This window comes from Primulina huaijiensis, chromosome 3 (genome assembly GCF_012295235.1).
Source record: "Primulina huaijiensis isolate GDHJ02 chromosome 3, ASM1229523v2, whole genome shotgun sequence".
Lineage (NCBI taxonomy): Eukaryota > Viridiplantae > Streptophyta > Magnoliopsida > Lamiales > Gesneriaceae > Primulina > Primulina huaijiensis.
Window position 1 is genome coordinate 9,568,220 of NC_133308.1, and position 19,588 is coordinate 9,587,807.

The following is a 19,588-nucleotide window of genomic DNA, read 5'->3' on the forward strand; positions in this document are numbered from 1 at the left end:
TCATTGCCATATCAGATCAAAGTAGATGATCAATGCGGTTCAGCATTAGTTGAGTCCAGTTCTGAGTCAGCTCGACCAGTTAGACTGCACAAAGATCAAGTTCAAGTCAAATTATCTGCTCTTCTGGCAAAGAGATTCAAAATCGCTGTAGCATTCAATGCATTCAAGGCGATCAGTGGTTAGTATATTCAGCTCTACTGTATCGACTCATTACAGGCTCAGTGGACCGCCCATACGGCCCACTGCCCCAATCGACCCAATGCTATCCAGATCTTGGGCTCCCTCAATGGGGCCTTTTCCCTCACGGGCTTTCCATAGGCGTCGTACGGGTTACTCATAGAACTCTCCAGCCCATGAACTGGAGTCTGTGCCTTCCCAGGATCGAACCTATGACCACATGGATATATAGATACTCAGCACAAGTCTGGTACCAATTGAGCTAGTATAAAAGACGCTTTTTATTGTAACGACCCATTACAGGCCCAGTGGACCGCCCATACGGCCCACTGCCCCAATCGACCCATTACAGGCCCAGTGGACCGCCCATACGGCCCACTGCCTCAATCGACCCAAGGCTATCCCGATCTTGGGCTCTGTTCTATGGGCCTTGGCCCATCTATGGAACTCTTCCCTCATGGGCTTTCCATAGGCGTCGTATGGGTTACTCATAAAACTCTCCAGCCCATGCACTGGAGCTTGTGCCTTCCCAGGATCGAACCTAAGACCACATGGATATATAGGTACTTAGCACAATCCTGGTACCAATTCAGCTAGTAGCTCAATTGGTACCAGGACTCTTGATATCAATGTACTTATCCTATAGGTCATGGGATCGAGTCCTGGGGAGGCGAAAGAAACCCCTTGGTAGGGAGGGGGATATCCTATGAGTAACCCATACGAAACTATGGAAAGCCCGTTAGGGAAGAGTTCCATAGATGGGCCAAGGCCCATAGAGCAGAGCCCAAGATCGGGATAGCCTTGGGTCGATTGGGGCAGTGGGCCGTATGGGCGGTCCACTGGGCCTGTAATGGGTCGTTACATCTACTATGTATAAACTAACTGATATCTGATGTTATCTGCTATTGTAGTAGCAATTTCCCTTACACTTGCTGATGTACGTAAATGTATAATACAAGGGACATTTATTTGACTAAATAAACATCATGTTTATACAGTTAGCCATCATATAACTGAACTGTTATTTTAAGATTTGTTGCCTAAACTTCTTGAATGTTGCTAAAACTTCTTTAATCGTGTAATCGATTATATTTTTAAGGAAGAGTTTTTAAATCAGTTTCTGAGGGAGACCTTCTCTTTAAAATCATCCCTCGAACTGAAAAATTGTTATTAAAATTTTATTTAATTCAGTTGTTGAGAGGGAGTTTGTTCTTTTCGTTAAATTGATTTTAAATTGTTATCCCTCAAACTGAAATTTTCTGTTATTTTGTTTTTGATTCTCACAAAGGGGGAGAATCAGTTAGGTTTTAAAATTCAGTTGTAAATTTTAGCTTGCTTTAATCTGGGGGAGATTGTTGGATCATTTTATGTTTGCAATCTTTACTTGATTTTAATGTTAACAAAACTTGTTATTGTGTTTCTAATAATCTACCTTAAGTGCGCAGAACACTAGAACTGAAATAATCAGTTGACAGCCCAAACTGAAGACTATCGGATATGCCAACTGAACGCACCAACTGATCTTATGAACTGAACAAAATCCAACTGATGTATCTTAAATCAATTCAACTGACTAACCAGCTGAAAGGTAGTTCAACATGAGACCTTCAGAAGCCCGGCCAGCTGATGAAGTGTTTAACTGATGAAGATCCCAGCTGATCAGTTCAACTGAACCAGTGAAATCAGCTTAGCTGACGAGCCAAATGATCTCACCACTTCAACTGTAGACCTGTTCATCTAACTAGTTCAGAAATTAAGTTAGGAGCAATCAAGTTGCGGAACACGACAATCAACATTATTGGAATCCAGCTGTGCGCAAAGGTACATAAGCTTTTGTCCAGTCAAAGAACAATAAGGGATCGAGCAGCAAAGCTTAAAGACAAATTGTTCCAGAAGAGATGTCGAAAAAAGACGAGACACAAACTCCAAGGAACATATTCAACCTGCAACGGTCACATGCGCCAAGTCTTGGTATACGATCATCTTGCTGCTATAAATACAGGCCAAGATCATCAGCAAAAAGATACAAAAAGTGTGAAAAACAAGAAGGGAACGCTTATTATTCATAAGTTTTCAAGAAGCATTACGTCCTGTTGCGAGGGAACAATTCAAGAGATATCAGCTTAGTATAGAAGCTATTTTCCCTCAGTATTTGAGAACACCCTTCTGTATATTCATTGTTCAGTTCTCACACACACACACGCACACACACCACCACTCAATTACAGTTTTGCACAAAGACAATAAACTTGTGTATGTAGTTTTTGACACACAGACATTAAACAAGTGTTGGCTGGAAGGTGCTGCCTTCAGTCTAGTCTAGGAGTTCAGTTAGGCAGTGGGTAAGTCCTAAGCTGGGTGTGTTTGTACAAGTAGTTGTATAAATCAAAGTGTTCTAGTGTATCCTACCCGAGGAGGTAGAAGGGGTGACGTAGGAGCAGTTGAAGTCTCCGAACATCCATAAACATATATTGTGTATTTAACTGATCAACTGTTGTTTTCAAACTAACTGGATTAACAAGAATATCCATCAGTTCAGTTGTCACCATAACTGAATTGGTGAATGCAAAAACTAATCTGCCCCTTTTCAGTTATTCAGTTGCACAATATATAAAATATATCAGCATTTCTTAACAAAGGATTACTTCGAGTGTTTTCCACTTGGTTTCTAACCAGACTCGATCTAATTCATTGGTTTATACATTCTTAGAACATGAACTATTGCAGCTCTTGGAGAATATTGTGTTTGAAGCACCTTTGGTGCCCAACACACGATCCAACAAGTGGTATCAGAGCTAGTTGTTATAAGAAGGACATTTGAAAACTGATATTTTAAAATGTGTTTTAAATTGGTATTTAAAATGGATTTCAAAATCCTCTTAAAAATTTTATATGAGTTTACTGGGATTAAAGAGAAGGTCTTGGCTGCACAGCAAACGTTGTAGCCACTTCTCTGAACTCCTTAACTTGAGTTTCTTAGCTGCTTGCAGGGTTTTGAGGTCTACTGACAGCAGTTCAGCTAAACTGCTCTGCGTACAAGATCTCAGCTGCCTATCTATCAGTCCAGCTGATCAACAGACGAACTCAACTAAGCTGAAACACCGATGATTAGGAGCTTAATCATCAGCAGTATACCGCCGCTTCATTGCCATATCAGATCAAAGTAGATGATCAATGCGGTTCAGCATTAGTTGAGTCCAGTTCTGAGTCAGCTCGACCAGTTAGACTGCACAAAGATCAAGTTCAAGTCAAATTAGCTGCTCTTCTGGCAAAGAGATTCAAAATCGCTGTAGCATTCAATGCATTCAAGGCGATCAGTTGTTAGTATATTCAGCTCTACTGTAACGACTCATTACAGGCCCAGTGGACCGCCCATACGGCCCACTGCCCCAATCGACCCAATGCTATCCAGATCTTGGGCTCCCTCAATGGGGCCTTTTCCCTCACGGGCTTTCCATAGGCGTCGTACGGGTTACTCATAGAACTCTCCAGCCCATGAACTGGAGTCTGTGCCTTCCCAGGATCGAACCTATGACCACATGGATATATAGATACTCAGCACAAGTCTGGTACCAATTGAGCTAGTATAAAAGACGCTTTTTATTGTAACGACCCATTACAGGCCCAGTGGACCGCCCATACGGCCCACTGCCCCAATCGACCCATTACAGGCCCAGTGGACCGCCCATACGGCCCACTGCCTCAATCGACCCAAGGCTATCCCGATCTTGGGCTCTGTTCTATGGGCCTTGGCCCATCTATGGAACTCTTCCCTCATGGGCTTTCCATAGGCGTCGTATGGGTTACTCATAAAACTCTCCAGCCCATGCACTGGAGCTTGTGCCTTCCCAGGATCGAACCTAAGACCACATGGATATATAGGTACTTAGCACAATCCTGGTACCAATTCAGCTAGTAGCTCAATTGGTACCAGGACTCTTGATATCAATGTACTTATCCTATAGGTCATGGGATCGAGTCCTGGGGAGGCGAAAGAAACCCCTTGGTAGGGAGGGGGATATCCTATGAGTAACCCATACGAAACTATGGAAAGCCCGTTAGGGAAGAGTTCCATAGATGGGCCAAGGCCCATAGAGCAGAGCCCAAGATCGGGATAGCCTTGGGTCGATTGGGGCAGTGGGCCGTATGGGCGGTCCACTGGGCCTGTAATGGGTCGTTACATCTACTATGTATAAACTAACTGATATCTGATGTTATCTGCTATTGTAGTAGCAATTTCCCTTACACTTGCTGATGTACGTAAATGTATAATACAAGGGACATTTATTTGACTAAATAAACATCATGTTTATACAGTTAGCCATCATATAACTGAACTGTTATTTTAAGATTTGTTGCCTAAACTTCTTGAATGTTGCTAAAACTTCTTTAATCGTGTAATCGATTATATTTTTAAGGAAGAGTTTTTAAATCAGTTTCTGAGGGAGACCTTCTCTTTAAAATCATCCCTCGAACTGAAAAATTGTTATTAAAATTTTATTTAATTCAGTTGTTGAGAGGGAGTTTGTTCTTTTCGTTAAATTGATTTTAAATTGTTATCCCTCAAACTGAAATTTTCTGTTATTTTGTTTTTGATTCTCACAAAGGGGGAGAATCAGTTAGGTTTTAAAATTCAGTTGTAAATTTTAGCTTGCTTTAATCTGGGGGAGATTGTTGGATCATTTTATGTTTGCAATCTTTACTTGATTTTAATGTTAACAAAACTTGTTATTGTGTTTCTAATAATCTACCTTAAGTGCGCAGAACACTAGAACTGAAATAATCAGTTGACAGCCCAAACTGAAGACTATCGGATATGCCAACTGAACGCACCAACTGATCTTATGAACTGAACAAAATCCAACTGATGTATCTTAAATCAATTCAACTGACTAACCAGCTGAAAGGTAGTTCAACATGAGACCTTCAGAAGCCCGGCCAGCTGATGAAGTGTTTAACTGATGAAGATCCCAGCTGATCAGTTCAACTGAACCAGTGAAATCAGCTTAGCTGACGAGCCAAATGATCTCACCACTTCAACTGTAGACCTGTTCATCTAACTAGTTCAGAAATTAAGTTAGGAGCAATCAAGTTGCGGAACACGACAATCAACATTATTGGAATCCAGCTGTGCGCAAAGGTACATAAGCTTTTGTCCAGTCAAAGAACAATAAGGGATCGAGCAGCAAAGCTTAAAGACAAATTGTTCCAGAAGAGATGTCGAAAAAAGACGAGACACAAACTCCAAGGAACATATTCAACCTGCAACGGTCACATGCGCCAAGTCTTGGTATACGATCATCTTGCTGCTATAAATACAGGCCAAGATCATCAGCAAAAAGATACAAAAAGTGTGAAAAACAAGAAGGGAACGCTTATTATTCATAAGTTTTCAAGAAGCATTACGTCCTGTTGCGAGGGAACAATTCAAGAGATATCAGCTTAGTATAGAAGCTATTTTCCCTCAGTATTTGAGAACACCCTTCTGTATATTCATTGTTCAGTTCTCACACACACACACGCACACACACCACCACTCAATTACAGTTTTGCACAAAGACAATAAACTTGTGTATGTAGTTTTTGACACACAGACATTAAACAAGTGTTGGCTGGAAGGTGCTGCCTTCAGTCTAGTCTAGGAGTTCAGTTAGGCAGTGGGTAAGTCCTAAGCTGGGTGTGTTTGTACAAGTAGTTGTATAAATCAAAGTGTTCTAGTGTATCCTACCCGAGGAGGTAGAAGGGGTGACGTAGGAGCAGTTGAAGTCTCCGAACATCCATAAACATATATTGTGTATTTAACTGATCAACTGTTGTTTTCAAACTAACTGGATTAACAAGAATATCCATCAGTTCAGTTGTCACCATAACTGAATTGGTGAATGCAAAAACTAATCTGCCCCTTTTCAGTTATTCAGTTGCACAATATATAAAATATATCAGCATTTCTTAACGAAGGATTACTTCGAGTGTTTTCTGCTTGGTTTCTAACCAAACTCGATCTAATTCATCGGTGTATACATTCTTAGAACACGAGCTATTGCAGCTCTTGGAGAATATTGTGTTTGAAGTATCTTTGGTGCCCAGCACACGATCCAACACAATGATCAATTATTCGGTGTTTATTATCCTATTTCTTATTTATTTTTAATACATTGTTTAACATTGCATGAAATTTTAGTGAATATATTAAATATAATGATGATATTTTAGTTCAATATATTTATATCATTAAAGAAAAATGAGAAAAATATTTTTTAGAAATCGCTGAAATATTTTTATGTTCTTTTGCTTTAGTTCATTGATTTAAATTCGATAGTTTATAAGAAATGCTAACGTTATATTATGATATTTTAAATCATACTACGGAAACAGATTCATGTGCCTCATTGATGTTGTTTAATAGTAGAACTCATTTATATGATTTTTTTAATTAATATAGCACCAAATATGGTGGATAAATTGTTCCACGTGAACCACAATCTACTAGTAATATCATTTTTAAATTTACTGAACCACAATTTTAATTATAAAAATGGACAAAACACCAACGAAAATCCTCAAGTTCTAGTCAGGAACTTGAGAATTATATTACCACTACTTTTAATATTAGTTATTCAGATAATGACACTTTCGCCATATTACAATGGTGATCGCAAAAAACACGAGTATATCTAATTTTGTCTATAATTACAAAAGAAGTTTTAGCTTGCTCCGTTTTAACGGTTACAGTTGAGCAAACTTTTAGTATCAGAGGAAATATATTAGATGCAAGACATTATAGTTTAAAGCCGAAAAATTTGGAAACCCAATGTTTGATCAATTATTAGTCAAAAGCCCTTACCCGAACACAAGATCGTAAAAGTGATGAAGAAGATCAAGATGAAACTGAGGGAACATCCGGAACAACAACGAGAAGAAATGCGAGTGATTGAACAACGTCATTCCTAAAGATAAGTATGTAAAGATAAGCAAACCACCAGAACTTTGATTCATCTACATCAAAAAAAATACATAAGCAATTTATATAGTTATATATTAGTGCAAGCCTTTTTTTATACATATTTTTTTTATTGTATGTGATACCTTGAATATGAAAACTTTTAATATTTGTTCATAAAACAGTGCATTAGGCATTGGGACAACCAAATTTGCCCACCCCAGCTCGCCCTTCACTTCCTGAAAAGTGACTTGTTCTTAGCCACCGTTTTCATATGGATTGTTGTTTTCACCCGAGTCTTCTTAGCGTCCTCGTATATATCTTCAAAAGATTGTTCTACTAGGCTATCCTTGAAGTATTTTCGTTTCTCATCCGTTAAAGATTAAGCTCAAGGCAATGTGGGGAAAAATCTAACAATAAACAGATATTTTATATTAAAATAGGAGNTATTAAAGTTTTTTTTCATCACGAAATTACTTTTAAATTTTGGAAAATTATTTTCCAAACAAATTTAAACGGATAGTTTGAATAATATATCTAATCGAGTATCCAATAGTAATCCAAAAAAAAATTTTGAGTATCCAATTAGATACATTCTTACCATCACAATGATCCTATGACTCTCATTGGTACAGCATCAACAGTTGACAAAATGGTAAACCTTCAAACAAAAGATATGGAAGGATGTGACCTAGTCAACAAGCTGCAAGAGGTCGTCCCTTCGAGTGTATTGCCTTGTAACACATAAGGCTGCAAAGAGGGAGATTCGACTTTGAATCTCTGTATTTGTACTCATTTGTACATGAAGGACCGGCACACTTTTCTCATGGTGGTGGATAGCTGAAATTTCCAGGAAAACCAGCAAAAACCAGATAACATAAAGCAAATCTGACACAAACTTGAGCCCGACTAATATAATTAACAACCATCTTTTGCCAAAGGTTAACCTGATTTGATACCTGCAAGGCTTAGGTTCGAAAATACTTGGGAGGCCAATCTCGACAGGGAAAGTGACGATGGTCCCTGAAGGTCCCATAATCCATCTAATGACATTGGATGCAATTTTAGCAGAGTTCGAGGTCCTCTCCTGCACCGTGATGCAAGAAAAGGGTGTGAAAACGGGAAGTTTACTAAGATAATGATCATGTTGATGAATATCATGTTACCTGTGCTCGGTTCTCCTGTTGTTTCTTGATTTTCACCTCTCGTTTTTTCCTGCTGGAATCTTGACCCAAGATTTTCCTAATTGCCACTGCCTATACATTTCAAGCACATTAAATGTGGAAAATGTGGAATCCAAGACACAAAATATACAGAAATACGTACAAAAAGATATGAATACAAACCTCAGATTCACGAGCGGCCTTTTCATTTTGCATCCTACGCCTTTTAGCAGCCTCAGCTCTTTTCATTTGCTGCTCCGCTTCAGAGAGTTGCTCTTTTTGCTCTGCCGAAAAAGTAACTTACAATAATAGCAGTACATTTACCATAAAATAATTATGGAACGAGCAAATTTATCCAGTGCAACAACAAGCTTTGCTCACTTCTTGATGTGGCAGGTGACAAGGTTGGAAAATGAGTTGGACCTGCACCTAAACCAGGTGAAACGTCTCTACCAGTCAGAACAGCCCTCTTACGTGTAGTTATTGAGCTTTCCATATCGGAATATTTCGATACTTCAATTGGTTCCTGTCTCTTATTCTTGTTCTTTAGTTGTTCAATCTCACAGTCAAATACTGAATCCTTATCTTCCAAATAATCAGGCACTTCAAATGATCTTGGAAGTTGGGAATTCATACTTTCTTTACGTAGATTTGAAGAGTCGTATTGTCCGATAACTGTCTCATATCCGTATGTATGCCAACCCATTACTCTAGATACCTTCCGCATTTGCTTGCCTATAGTCTTATCTTCGTAGTCTGTATTAGAGCAAACTGAAATTTTGGAGTTTTTGAGTTTTTGAAGGTACAGAATCTCATCATCTTCATCTTCATCTTCATCATTATACAATTCATCAGAAACATATTTCTTATTAACAAATTTCCTTTCACATGATCGTTCATGCTTTGAACCTTGCTTGACAGACTCCCCAGTCATGTCTAGCCCAGATGAATCCATTTTTTCAAAACTAAAAGCAATTTTGGAAAAATCTTTCCACGGCACGCCACACAAGCCTACTTTCTCTCCCATAAAGCAGATATCTGAGTTTTCCTGCTCATTAATGAAAGTACTTCTATGATTCAATGATTGAACTAAAAGGAATAAAACTCAAATGCTTCAAGCAAATTAAGAAGAATTTATGGCAAAGGATATACTTCTGGACATGAAACACGTGATATTAAAACGGAATTTCAGGGGATGGAAAAGCAGCTTTAAGCAAGATGACAAAAAAAGACCTTATAAAATAAACTAGCAGGAAAAAAAATTACATTCCAACAAATGGGAAAAAATAGTCAAAGCAGTGTTCATAAACTCCAAAATTACTCCTTAAAAATTATATCAAAATAACCAATTTATGTCAGAGCTGACAGACTCTGATTGTCATTCAGTTATTTTTAGGTTAATCAGGATTTGGAGCCATTAGCAAATGAAATAAAAGTTCCATGAAAGAGAAAACAATACCCGAGGATTAAGCTTACGAGAAGAATAAACGGCTTCTGAATGAGAAGACTTCATATTGGAAGTTCCAGATATACAAGAACCATCCAAGCTCTCCCTTGCATGAATTGTATGCGTAACGCCCCCAACCTTAAGTCTGACCAACTTGAATTTTCTCTGGTTCCCAGTTCCATCATATGCTGATCCTGGTTGCCCAGATTCATTAACTTCTCCATCTTCATCACCACTCTTTAAAACTATTTCAGCATTAGCAAGATTAGCATATGATAATCTAGAATTATACTGATCTGAATTCAAGTCCTTGGTATTGACTTCAATCAGGGTGCCCCGGGTTTGGTCAGATGGTGTTGATGAAAGAGAAACAGAATGGCACTCTTGACGGGACTCTGATTCAGGACGACGATTCAAATTGCTCCTCTGTTTTCTAGCAGTTCTGGAGATAGTACTTAGCCCCGAACCTCCCGAATTATCCATCTTCTGGGAAAAAGTAAACCAGAAAGGTTAACAGCTTTTCTCAATGTAGACCAAAAGGATAAGAGACAAGTTGCAATTACAAAATTTAATTCACGAACCAACACCAAGTGATTTCATTAGTCCACTCAAATTGTGACCAAAAAAACCGAAAGGAATATTGGTCAGTGTTGATGCGTCTATTGAGTGATAAAAAAAACATGACCACAGAGAATTCCCAACATTTATTTACAAAGTAGTAACATGTGATACTATTACAGAAAGTCCTCAAATAAAAGGAACAGAAACTCGATAAACATCAAACATTAGAAAATCTAAGTAACAAAGTTTAGCAAATGGACGCAGACACATCAAATGGGTTGATGGAAAGACAAATATGGAGCAAAATCAAGAACTCTCAACTGAAAAACTGATTTCAGGATATCATTAAAACAAAAGGGCATCGGTCAAACGGCATGAAGCTCATTCACAAGAACCAATGCAACACATTACACATACAACTAGCCCAATATGCCAATGAGCCATAATTAACATCCAACAAGCAAAAAATCCACAATAAATAGTCCAAACTCGATAAATAAATCCACAAAAGTTAGTAAATTAATTATTTCTCAGATGGGTAAAAAATAAATTTACCGAAGTTGAAGAAGGTACTTCAGCAGAAATCCTCAGAAAATTCCCTCCACCTACAGCATCAAGGAAGAGCCGAAGTGGAACTGGGGATCGAGAAAGGGGTTAAAGGACTTGATTGTAATTTCATCTAAGTTGTGGAAATTGAAATATCTGAAGGCGAAATTGGTGGAAAATCTCAGACCGCTAACTCTTTTTGTGTTCAATTCCAATTTCATCCAAATTTGACCTGATCTAAGGAAATTTTTTTGAAACTCCCTCCCCATTATTTTATTCATTTTTTTCTCGATTTTATTTCTCTCACTCGATGGCTTCTCACTTCTCTCTTTTCTTTCCCGTCGCTCCCAAAAAAACCCTAACCTTCCACCACCACCTTCATGGCACGCGACCCATGACCGATTCTAATGTCCTAATTTCTAGTTGTTTGGGCCAAAATAATTTAATTAGAAGCTCAATTCAATTAGAAGTTAATTAAAAGCCCATCAAGTGCGGTGGATTAATTAAAAAAAAAAAATGATCACAAAGCGTTGAAAAAGAAGATCATGGGAGGAGAGGTTGAGATCGTGGCATGAAAAGCGGGGAACATGGATGATGGGAGAGTGGAGAAGAACTGCTCAGCGTTAAGGAGAAAAGGGACATCGACAAACTGGACAGAGGACACAACTCTTTACACAGACGAAAATCTGCAAAATACTCTCTGTAAAATTTTCAATATTCAAGCACTAGTTTTTTAAGCGTTCCAGTATATTTCTAGCATTCTAGGTCTTGTCCTTTCAGATTTCAGCAATTTTATTTGTTATATTCCATGTCTTGTAAATTCCTACTGTTTATTAAAAATATAAACGATGTCAGGGGTTTATTCTTCAAATTCCATTAGGTTTCTTCATTTTGGCGTTATAGTTATTTTAGGAGATTAGAACCGACGGTCAAATTTAAGATTCGCTTTCGCTTGTTTTTAGAAGTTAGATTTTATCATTTTCACACAAATCGGTGCAACTTCGCACCTGGCACGCCCGCAAATCAAATATTGTGCAAACATATTTTTGGCACGCCCAGTGGGACCTCACTATGCCGCCAAGAAGAAAAGAAAACGTCACTCAAGAGAGCGGTGAGTCTCTGGCTAATCAAGAGGGAACTCAGGTTCCACAGCCAGATAAACTTACTGTTGAACCATAGGCTGAAGAAGTCGATCTGCATATTCCTGCTACGTACGACCAAGTCTCGAACAAGATGATGGAAGAACTGAATGCTATAAAGATTGAGGAAATCTCACTGGCATTGTCTAAGGCGATGACCGACTGTTTGAAGACCATTTTGATTAAACCAAGTCAGTCTCTTCGAGGGAGAAAAATATCACTGTCAAAGAAGTTGATCAGGTAAGCAACCAAGTTCATGAATCTGATCAGGGAGCAGGAAACTCGAGGGCCGGTGATCCCCGCAGCCCAGAGTTTACTCTCCCAAATCATCCAGAAAGAAGGTATACACCACCTCACAAGAGAGAAGAAACTTTAGGAGGAAGGTCCCAGCCATATCCATGTGCTCATGGAGTGGGGAGCTCGAAGCAACCTGTTACTCAGGTGTACAGCGTGACAAATCCACTGTATCCACCGGGAGCGTACGAAGACATGTCACACATGGACTATCAAAGAGTAGATGGGGGCTTCCCAGGAGGTAATATTGGTTTAAATGCAGGGTTTCAAGCTCGGGGGGCAAATTACTACTATCACCAACTCCCAGCTCGGAACATCCACGGAATTGATCCAGAGATAGTGAGAGAAACTGTTTAAGAGCTGTATGGGCCGGCTTTGAGACAGATAGGCCGCCCGGAGTTCCACAAACCATATCCATACTATATAGACGTGAATAACCCGTATCCAAGGGGTTACAGAGTTCATGATTTCAGCCTATTCTGTGGGGAGGACGGCCGATCGAGCATGGAACATATAGCCAGATTCACCATCCAGTGCGGGGAATTAGCCAACTTGGAGAACTTCAAAAATCTAAAGTTGCGGCTATTCCCGAATTCCCTCACTGGGACTGCATTTGGTTGATATGCCTCACTCCCCAGAAATTCAGTGATGAGTTGGCAAGAGATGGAAAGACAATTTCACATTCAATTCTATAGAACAGAGCCAGAAGTGTGTATTGCCGATTTGTCTAGAGTAACCCAAAAGAAAGGAGAATCTGTGGAGTCTTTTATCGACATGTTCAAAAAGATGAAGAATAGATGCAAGGTGTTCCTACCTGAGATCAAGTTCGTGAAGATTGCACAAAAATGACTGGATTTTGAATTGAGGAAGAAATTCCAGGGATGGAGTTCAGGGATTTCTTTGAGCTAGCTGCCAAAGTGGCTGAATACGAAGAACTATTGCGGGGAAGAGTAGTACAAGAAGAAAACTGCTATGGGGTCTTATTATCAGGAGGTGGAAGATGTGGCAATGGCAGAGATTCGATCAGATGGTTCTTGCACAGTTCCCCTGCTAAAAAAGAAGCCAGCAGAACCTGAAAAGAAGAACAGCTCCCAACTCCCCAAAGAAATGCAATATACATTTGATGTGTCAAAGACCGAGGAAGTTTTTGATTTCTTGGTAAAAGAAAAATTCATCACATTCCCACCTGATCAAAGGATGCCACCCACCGAAGAGCTGAAGGGACGAGAGTATTGTAAGTACCACAACTCCTACAATCATGCTACTAAGTCTTGTTGGGCGTTCAAGAACATTTTGCAGGACAGAATTAACAAGGGAGTCGTGAAGTTCCCTAACAAACAGGGGTCTATGGCGGTGGATGATGATCCTTTTCCCCCAATAGCTTTGGTCAATGTGAATATGACAGATTTGAGAGATCTTCTCAATGAGAAAAGAAGCCGATCCTTTGCAGTGAAAGAGCGAATAATCAAGAAATGCTGGATCCCGAAGGGTCAACTGTATGAAGTCACTGGAATGTATACTACCGATCGACTAAGAACATTTCAGCAGCGTTTAACCGGGAATGTTGGCAAATCCGCGGCCTCTAGGCAGAGGAACCAACATTTATTTGGAAGACCAGTGCGTGAGAATCAAAAGTTCAGAGGGGAATCATTTCGTGATCAGCACCAAAGGTATTCGGACAGTAGAAATGCATATGAAGTTGAGTCACGAAGGGTGGAAACAAGGAAAATATCAGCTGATCAAGGCAGAAAGCGGCGTGCATATGAAATCTCAAAAGGAAAAATGATTGAGAGTAGGACAGCAAGGCCCAGATACGTCCTTCCAGCTAGAGGGGAGTTCAGTGAGTCTTGGAGGGTTGCCCAACACAAAGAGTTCCCTAGGCCACCGACTAGGACTCACAAGAGACGGCTGTTGAGGGAAAGAGCTATTGCAAGAAGAGAGGAGTCCGCTAAGTTGAGAAATGAACCCACAATTGATGTTCCAGTCTCCAGGAATCCAGTGGGGAGTAAATCCAAGTTTGGAAGATCGGTGACTGAGGATAAGTTTGTAGAGGATGATGATGATTTGTTAAGCGAAGAGGATGATCAAAAAAGAAAAATAATTAATTTTTACGTTGGAGAGTTTCACATCACTGTGAATTGTGCCACAGGAGTGGTGATACTACCAGAGAGGTTTAAAATGATAGAAGAAGAGAATGGAGAGTTGATGCCCAAAGAAACAGTAAAAAAGGAAGAACACGCGAATAAACTCCCTGAAGGAAGTTCAAGAGTGATTATAAAGGAAGATCACCCAAATAAGCCTAAACAAGTGATACTTGAGAAGCCTACACCGGCCATGACCAAGCACATATGGCCGTTGTACATCAAAGCCCACTTGAATGGGAAGCCAGTGTCTAGGGTGTTGATTGACAATGGTTCAGCTGTGAATGTTCTTCCAGTAAGAATGTTAAAAAGTCTGGGCAAAACTGAAGAAGAATTGGTTCCTTCGGAAGTTTCGGTTGCTGCATTTATAGGGGAAACCACCAAGACCATTGGGGTATTCCCCGCTGATGTTACTGTGGGGAGCATGTCGTCTTTATGTGCATTTTTTGTGGTAAACTCCTCCGCCAACTTCCAAGCGTTGTTGGGCGGAGATTGGATCCATGCAAACCAGTGCATCCCATCTTCAATGCACCAACTGTTGCTATTTTGAAAAGGGGATGATGTGGAGGTTGTAGAGGCAGATGGGCAGCCGTTTCAAACAAGTACAAGTGCAGTGGAGGCCAGATATTACAACGGGGATTTTGGGCCTATCAAAATTCGTAGTAATAACAAGAAAGAAAGCCCACTGTACATGCAAACACCAACTCCAAGCTCGGTGTTGGAAAGAGTCCTCAAGCCTACTGTTATCGTGCCGCCTAGGCCGATGATTCAACCGCTGATTGAGGAGGTAGATGATTGAAATGAAACAAAAAGGAAAAGAGGTAGCTGCAACCTCTATATGGAAGGCGCATGTGCAGCAAGTACTGGACAGACTAGAAGAAGAGGAAGCATGAGGCACCTATGGAACTGAGGTTGTCCAAGAAGAAGAATACAAAGAGAATGAACTCCAAGTTGATGAATTGTTGATGGCGCCATCTCAAATGGAAGATGGCCAACACGAAGTACAAGACCCGTTGGAAGAAATAAACTTAGGGGAGCTTGAGAATCCAATATGTGAGTAAGTTATTGGAAGAGCAGTTGAAGCAAGATTTAATCAATGTGCTGAAAGAATACAAAGACTGTTTTGCATGGAGTTATGATGACATGCCAGGGTTGGACCGAAAATTGGTCGAACACCGACTTCCACTCAAAGAAGGTTTTAAACCATTTCAACAGCTATCTCATCGCATGTCAAAAGAAGTCGAGTTGAAAGTGAAAGAAGAAGTTGAGAAATTGTTAAAGGCCAAGTTTATAAAACCGATCAGATATACCGAATGGCTTTCAAACATTGGGCCAGTCATGAAAAAGAATGGCAAGGTCAGAATATGCATCGACTTCCGAGACTTGAATTGTGCAACTCCCAAAGATGTATATGTGATATCGATACATGATATGTTGATTGATTCACTGGCTAGACATGAGTTGTTATCTTTCATGTATGGATTCTCGGGCTACAATCAGATCAAAATAGCAGAAATAGATACTCACAAAATAGCATTCAGGTGCCCTGGAGCTCTTGGTATGTTTGAGTGGCTTGTCATGCCATTCGGACTAAAAAACGCAGGAGCCACGTATCAAAGGGCTATAAACTCGATCTTTCACGATATGATAGGGCACCACATTGAAGTGTACATAGACGATATTGTTGTGAAATCTAAACAAGTTGCTGATCACATCTTGCATTTGAGGAAGAGCTTCCAAAGAATGAGACAACATGAGTTGAAGTTAAACCCATTGAAATGTGATTTTGGTGTGAAAGCAGGGAACTTTTTAGGATTTTTGGTACACCAGAGGGGAGTCGAGGTGGATAAAAACAAAGCGAAGACTATCATGGAGGCAAATCCTCCTAAGAACAAGAAAGAGTTACAACGCTTTCTTGGGCAAGTAAATTACTTGAGGCGTTTTATTTCTAAACTTGCAGTGAAAACAAAAGAGTTCTCACAATTGTTGAGAATCAAAGACAGCAGGGAGTTCAAATGGGAAGAGTCGCATCAGAAAGCTTTTGATGTGATCAAAAGATATTTATCTAATCCACATGTTCTTATGCCGCCAAGGTATGGAATGCCCCTTAAATTATATATCTCTGCTGCTCATTAAATCAATTGGATGTCTACTAGTTCAAAATAATCACGAAGGAAATGAGCAAGCTATCTATTATTTGAGTAGATTCTTTACTCCAGTAGAGGTGAAGTACTCTGTAATTGAGAAGCTATGCTTGACATTGTATTATGCATGTACTAAGTTAAGACACTATTTGATTCAATCAAGAATAGTTGTGGTGGCTAAAACCGATTTGATTAAGTACATGCTTAATAGACCCATCCTCTCTGGGCGGATTGGTAAATGGTCTTTAGCATTGGCCGAGTTTACATTGACCTACTACCCCCAAAAATCAGTAAAAGGCCAACCTATAGCCGATTTTTTTAGCTGACCATCCTTCACTTGATGAGTTTATTGGAGAGCAGGTTGGCTTTCCATTTTGTGGAGTGGGAGTTCGATCGTGGGAGTTGAAGTTCGATGGATCGAGTACAGAAACAACAGCTGGAGCTCGTATTGTGATCACCTCCTCAAGAGGTGTAAAAATCGCTCTATCTTTTAATTTGGGTTTTCCATGCACCAACAATCAGGCGGAATATGAAGCACTGGTCATTGGATTGGAAATTCTGAAAGATTTAGGGGCAAAAGAATTGTTAATATCAGGGAATTCTCAGCTTGTGCTCAAACAGCTATCAGGGGAGTTCAAATGCACAAGTTTGTCATTAGCTCCACACTATACCGCGGCATCCCAACTTCTAGATGATTTTGAAGAAGTGTCGCTGGTACACGTCCCAAGACAAGAAAATTGGGAGGCAGACGAGTTAGTACAGGTTGCTTCGGGATTGAAGATGTCTCCAGAACTTACACACAGAATAGTGTTAATTCAGAAGAAAAACCACCCTTCAATTCAGCAAAGAGAGATTCAAGTAGACACGCTCAACTTGGATATCAACTTAGCTGGTGATTGGAGGGATGGCATGAAACATGTGCTAGAATCAACCGGGAGAGATATTACACATGGTTTGAAAATGAGGGCTCTTAATTACGTCTTAGTGGAGGGAGATTTGTACAAGAAAGGTCTAGATGGCATGCTCCTTAGATGCATAGGTTTCCCAGAAGCATTGGAGATCATGAAGCAAGTTCACGAGGGAGTGTGTGGAGCACATCAGTCTGTAGTGAAGATTAGATGGTTGATAAGGAGGTATGGCTACTATTAGCAATCCATCCTGAAAGATTGCATCAAATATGCTAAGGGATGCCAGCCATGTTAGAAACATGGGAACATGCAAAGAATTCCGGCAGATGAGCTCCACATCGTTGTCAAACCATTGCCGTTCAAGGGCTGGGCCATGGACTTAATAGGGAAAATCTACCCAGCATCATCCAAAGGCCACTCGTTCATCCTTGTGGCCACAGATTTTTTCACCAAATGGGTAGAAGCAGTGCCTTTGAAGAAAGCGGAACAAGGGAACGTCATTAACTTTGTGAAAAAGAATATTATCCACAGATTTGGAATTCCAGAGTCACTAGCCACGGATCAGGGAACTATGTTCACGGGCTCATGTATGAGAGAATTTGCAGCAGACTATGGAATCAAGTTGATAAACTCGTCCCCTCATTATCCACAATCCAACGGACAAGCGGAAGCATCGAACAAAGTTTTGATAAAGATTCTACAGAAAATGATGGAAGAGAATCCTAGGGATTGGCCACGGCTATTATCAAAAACTTTGTGGGCTTATAGAACATCCAAGAGGACTGCCACTGGAGTGAGCCCTTTTTCTCTTACCTTCGGCCACAATGCAGTGCACCCATTGGAGATTATGGTGCCATCAATGCGAGTGGCAAGGGAAAATGAACTCTCCCTTGAACATTACAATGAAGCAATGATCATGGAGTTAGAAGAACTGGATGAGCCGAGAATCCAAGCATACAATTCTTTGCTGGTACAGAAACAAAAAATTGAAAGAATCTACAACAAAAGAGTTAACAAGAAAAGCTTCCATGAAGGGGAAGTAGTGTGGAAGGCTATACTGCCTTTAGGAACAAAGGATAGGGAGCTAGGCAAATGGTCTTCCAATTGGGAGGGACCATTCAAAGTTCATAAGGTGTTAGACGGTAATGCATATTGACTATCAAGTTCAGATGGCCACCCACACAAAAGAAGCATAAATGGCAAGTATCTAAAGCCATACTTTCCAAGCATGAGGGATGAAATAGGAAACGCAAGTGAGTAAAGCAAGCAGGGAGGCTGGTATCCAGCAGGGAGTTGGCCTTTGGGCCACTTTGGCATACCTTTGTTTTTTTACTACTTGCATATTGTGAAATATGGAGAACAAAGTGGACTCTATAGCCACTTTGAGGGACCAAATTTTGTTTGAACGGTGATAATTCGAGTCCACAGTAGCTTTCGGGCTACTTGAAAGGAAATTAGGTGTGTGGGGAGTCGACCTTGTGGATACTTGAACATACATTTGGTTGATTGTCTATTAATCTTATGTTATGGGAAATCATTGACAAAGTAGGCTTATTGGCCACTTTTATATATGTGTAATTACTTCGAAACTTCATGTGATGTAAGCCTTAGGGCCATTGATATAAATGTTCGATTGGTCATGATTTGATAATGAGACTGATGAAGTGAAGTCGGCCTCATGGCCACTTATATGCGTTCAGTCGATGTCTCTCATGTATATATGTCATAGAAATCATGGTGAAATAGACCGTACCGCCATTATATAAATTGGTTGTTTGTGTGTGCAGTGACAGGCCCATGAAGTAGGCCTTCAGGCCACTTGGAATGGGGCAAGAAAGAAACATACCGGGCGGGGAGTTGGGCTCACCGAGCGGAACAACGAATGATAAAGGGAGAACAGAAGAGAACAAATGCGTTATGCGAATCCCAAGAGGACCCTGGAGTTGACTTTGGAAGAAAAATAGGCTAACCAGCCATTTTTTGTATGTTTTAGCTTCATGTTGTAAGAGTTTATTTGAAGTAAGCCGTAGGCCCACTAATATAAATATTTGTTGATTATGATTCCAAAAGCAAAAACGATCAATTCAAGTTGGTCAGGAGGCCACTTTGATCATATTGAATCCATTTT

The 19,588-nt window shown here is 40.0% G+C and overlaps 2 protein-coding genes across 4 annotated transcripts; one reads left to right on the forward strand and one right to left on the reverse strand.

Moving 5' to 3' along the window:
• Nucleotides 1–7,664: 7,664 nt before the first annotated feature.
• Nucleotides 7,665–11,057, reverse strand: LOC140973491 (uncharacterized). Of its 3 annotated transcripts, none has more exons than XR_012174636.1 (7): nucleotides 10,844–11,057; nucleotides 9,740–10,213; nucleotides 8,662–9,328; nucleotides 8,444–8,564; nucleotides 8,284–8,373; nucleotides 8,077–8,204; nucleotides 7,665–7,957 (listed from the first exon to the last, which is right to left on the reverse strand). XR_012174636.1 is itself a non-coding variant. In XM_073436348.1 (7 exons), the coding sequence occupies exons 2-7, from the start codon at nucleotides 10,208–10,210 to the stop codon at nucleotides 7,942–7,944; spliced, it is 1,485 nt and encodes a 494-aa protein (XP_073292449.1). In that variant the 5' UTR covers nucleotides 10,211–10,213; nucleotides 10,844–11,055; the 3' UTR covers nucleotides 7,667–7,941. The 3 variants fall into 3 exon arrangements, 2 of the variants coding, with proteins under 2 accessions (XP_073292449.1, XP_073292450.1); XM_073436348.1 differs by having other exon boundaries at nucleotides 7,667–7,957; nucleotides 8,065–8,204; nucleotides 8,464–8,564; nucleotides 10,844–11,055; XM_073436349.1 differs by having other exon boundaries at nucleotides 7,670–7,957; nucleotides 8,464–8,564; nucleotides 10,844–11,052.
• Nucleotides 11,058–15,373: 4,316 nt separating this feature from the next.
• Nucleotides 15,374–17,701, forward strand: LOC140972467 (uncharacterized). Its single transcript, XM_073434890.1, has 4 exons — nucleotides 15,374–15,461; nucleotides 15,559–16,501; nucleotides 16,716–16,786; nucleotides 16,875–17,701. Exons 1-4 carry the CDS (start codon nucleotides 15,374–15,376, stop codon nucleotides 17,699–17,701), a joined length of 1,929 nt encoding a protein of 642 aa, XP_073290991.1.
• Nucleotides 17,702–19,588: the final 1,887 nt, after the last annotated feature.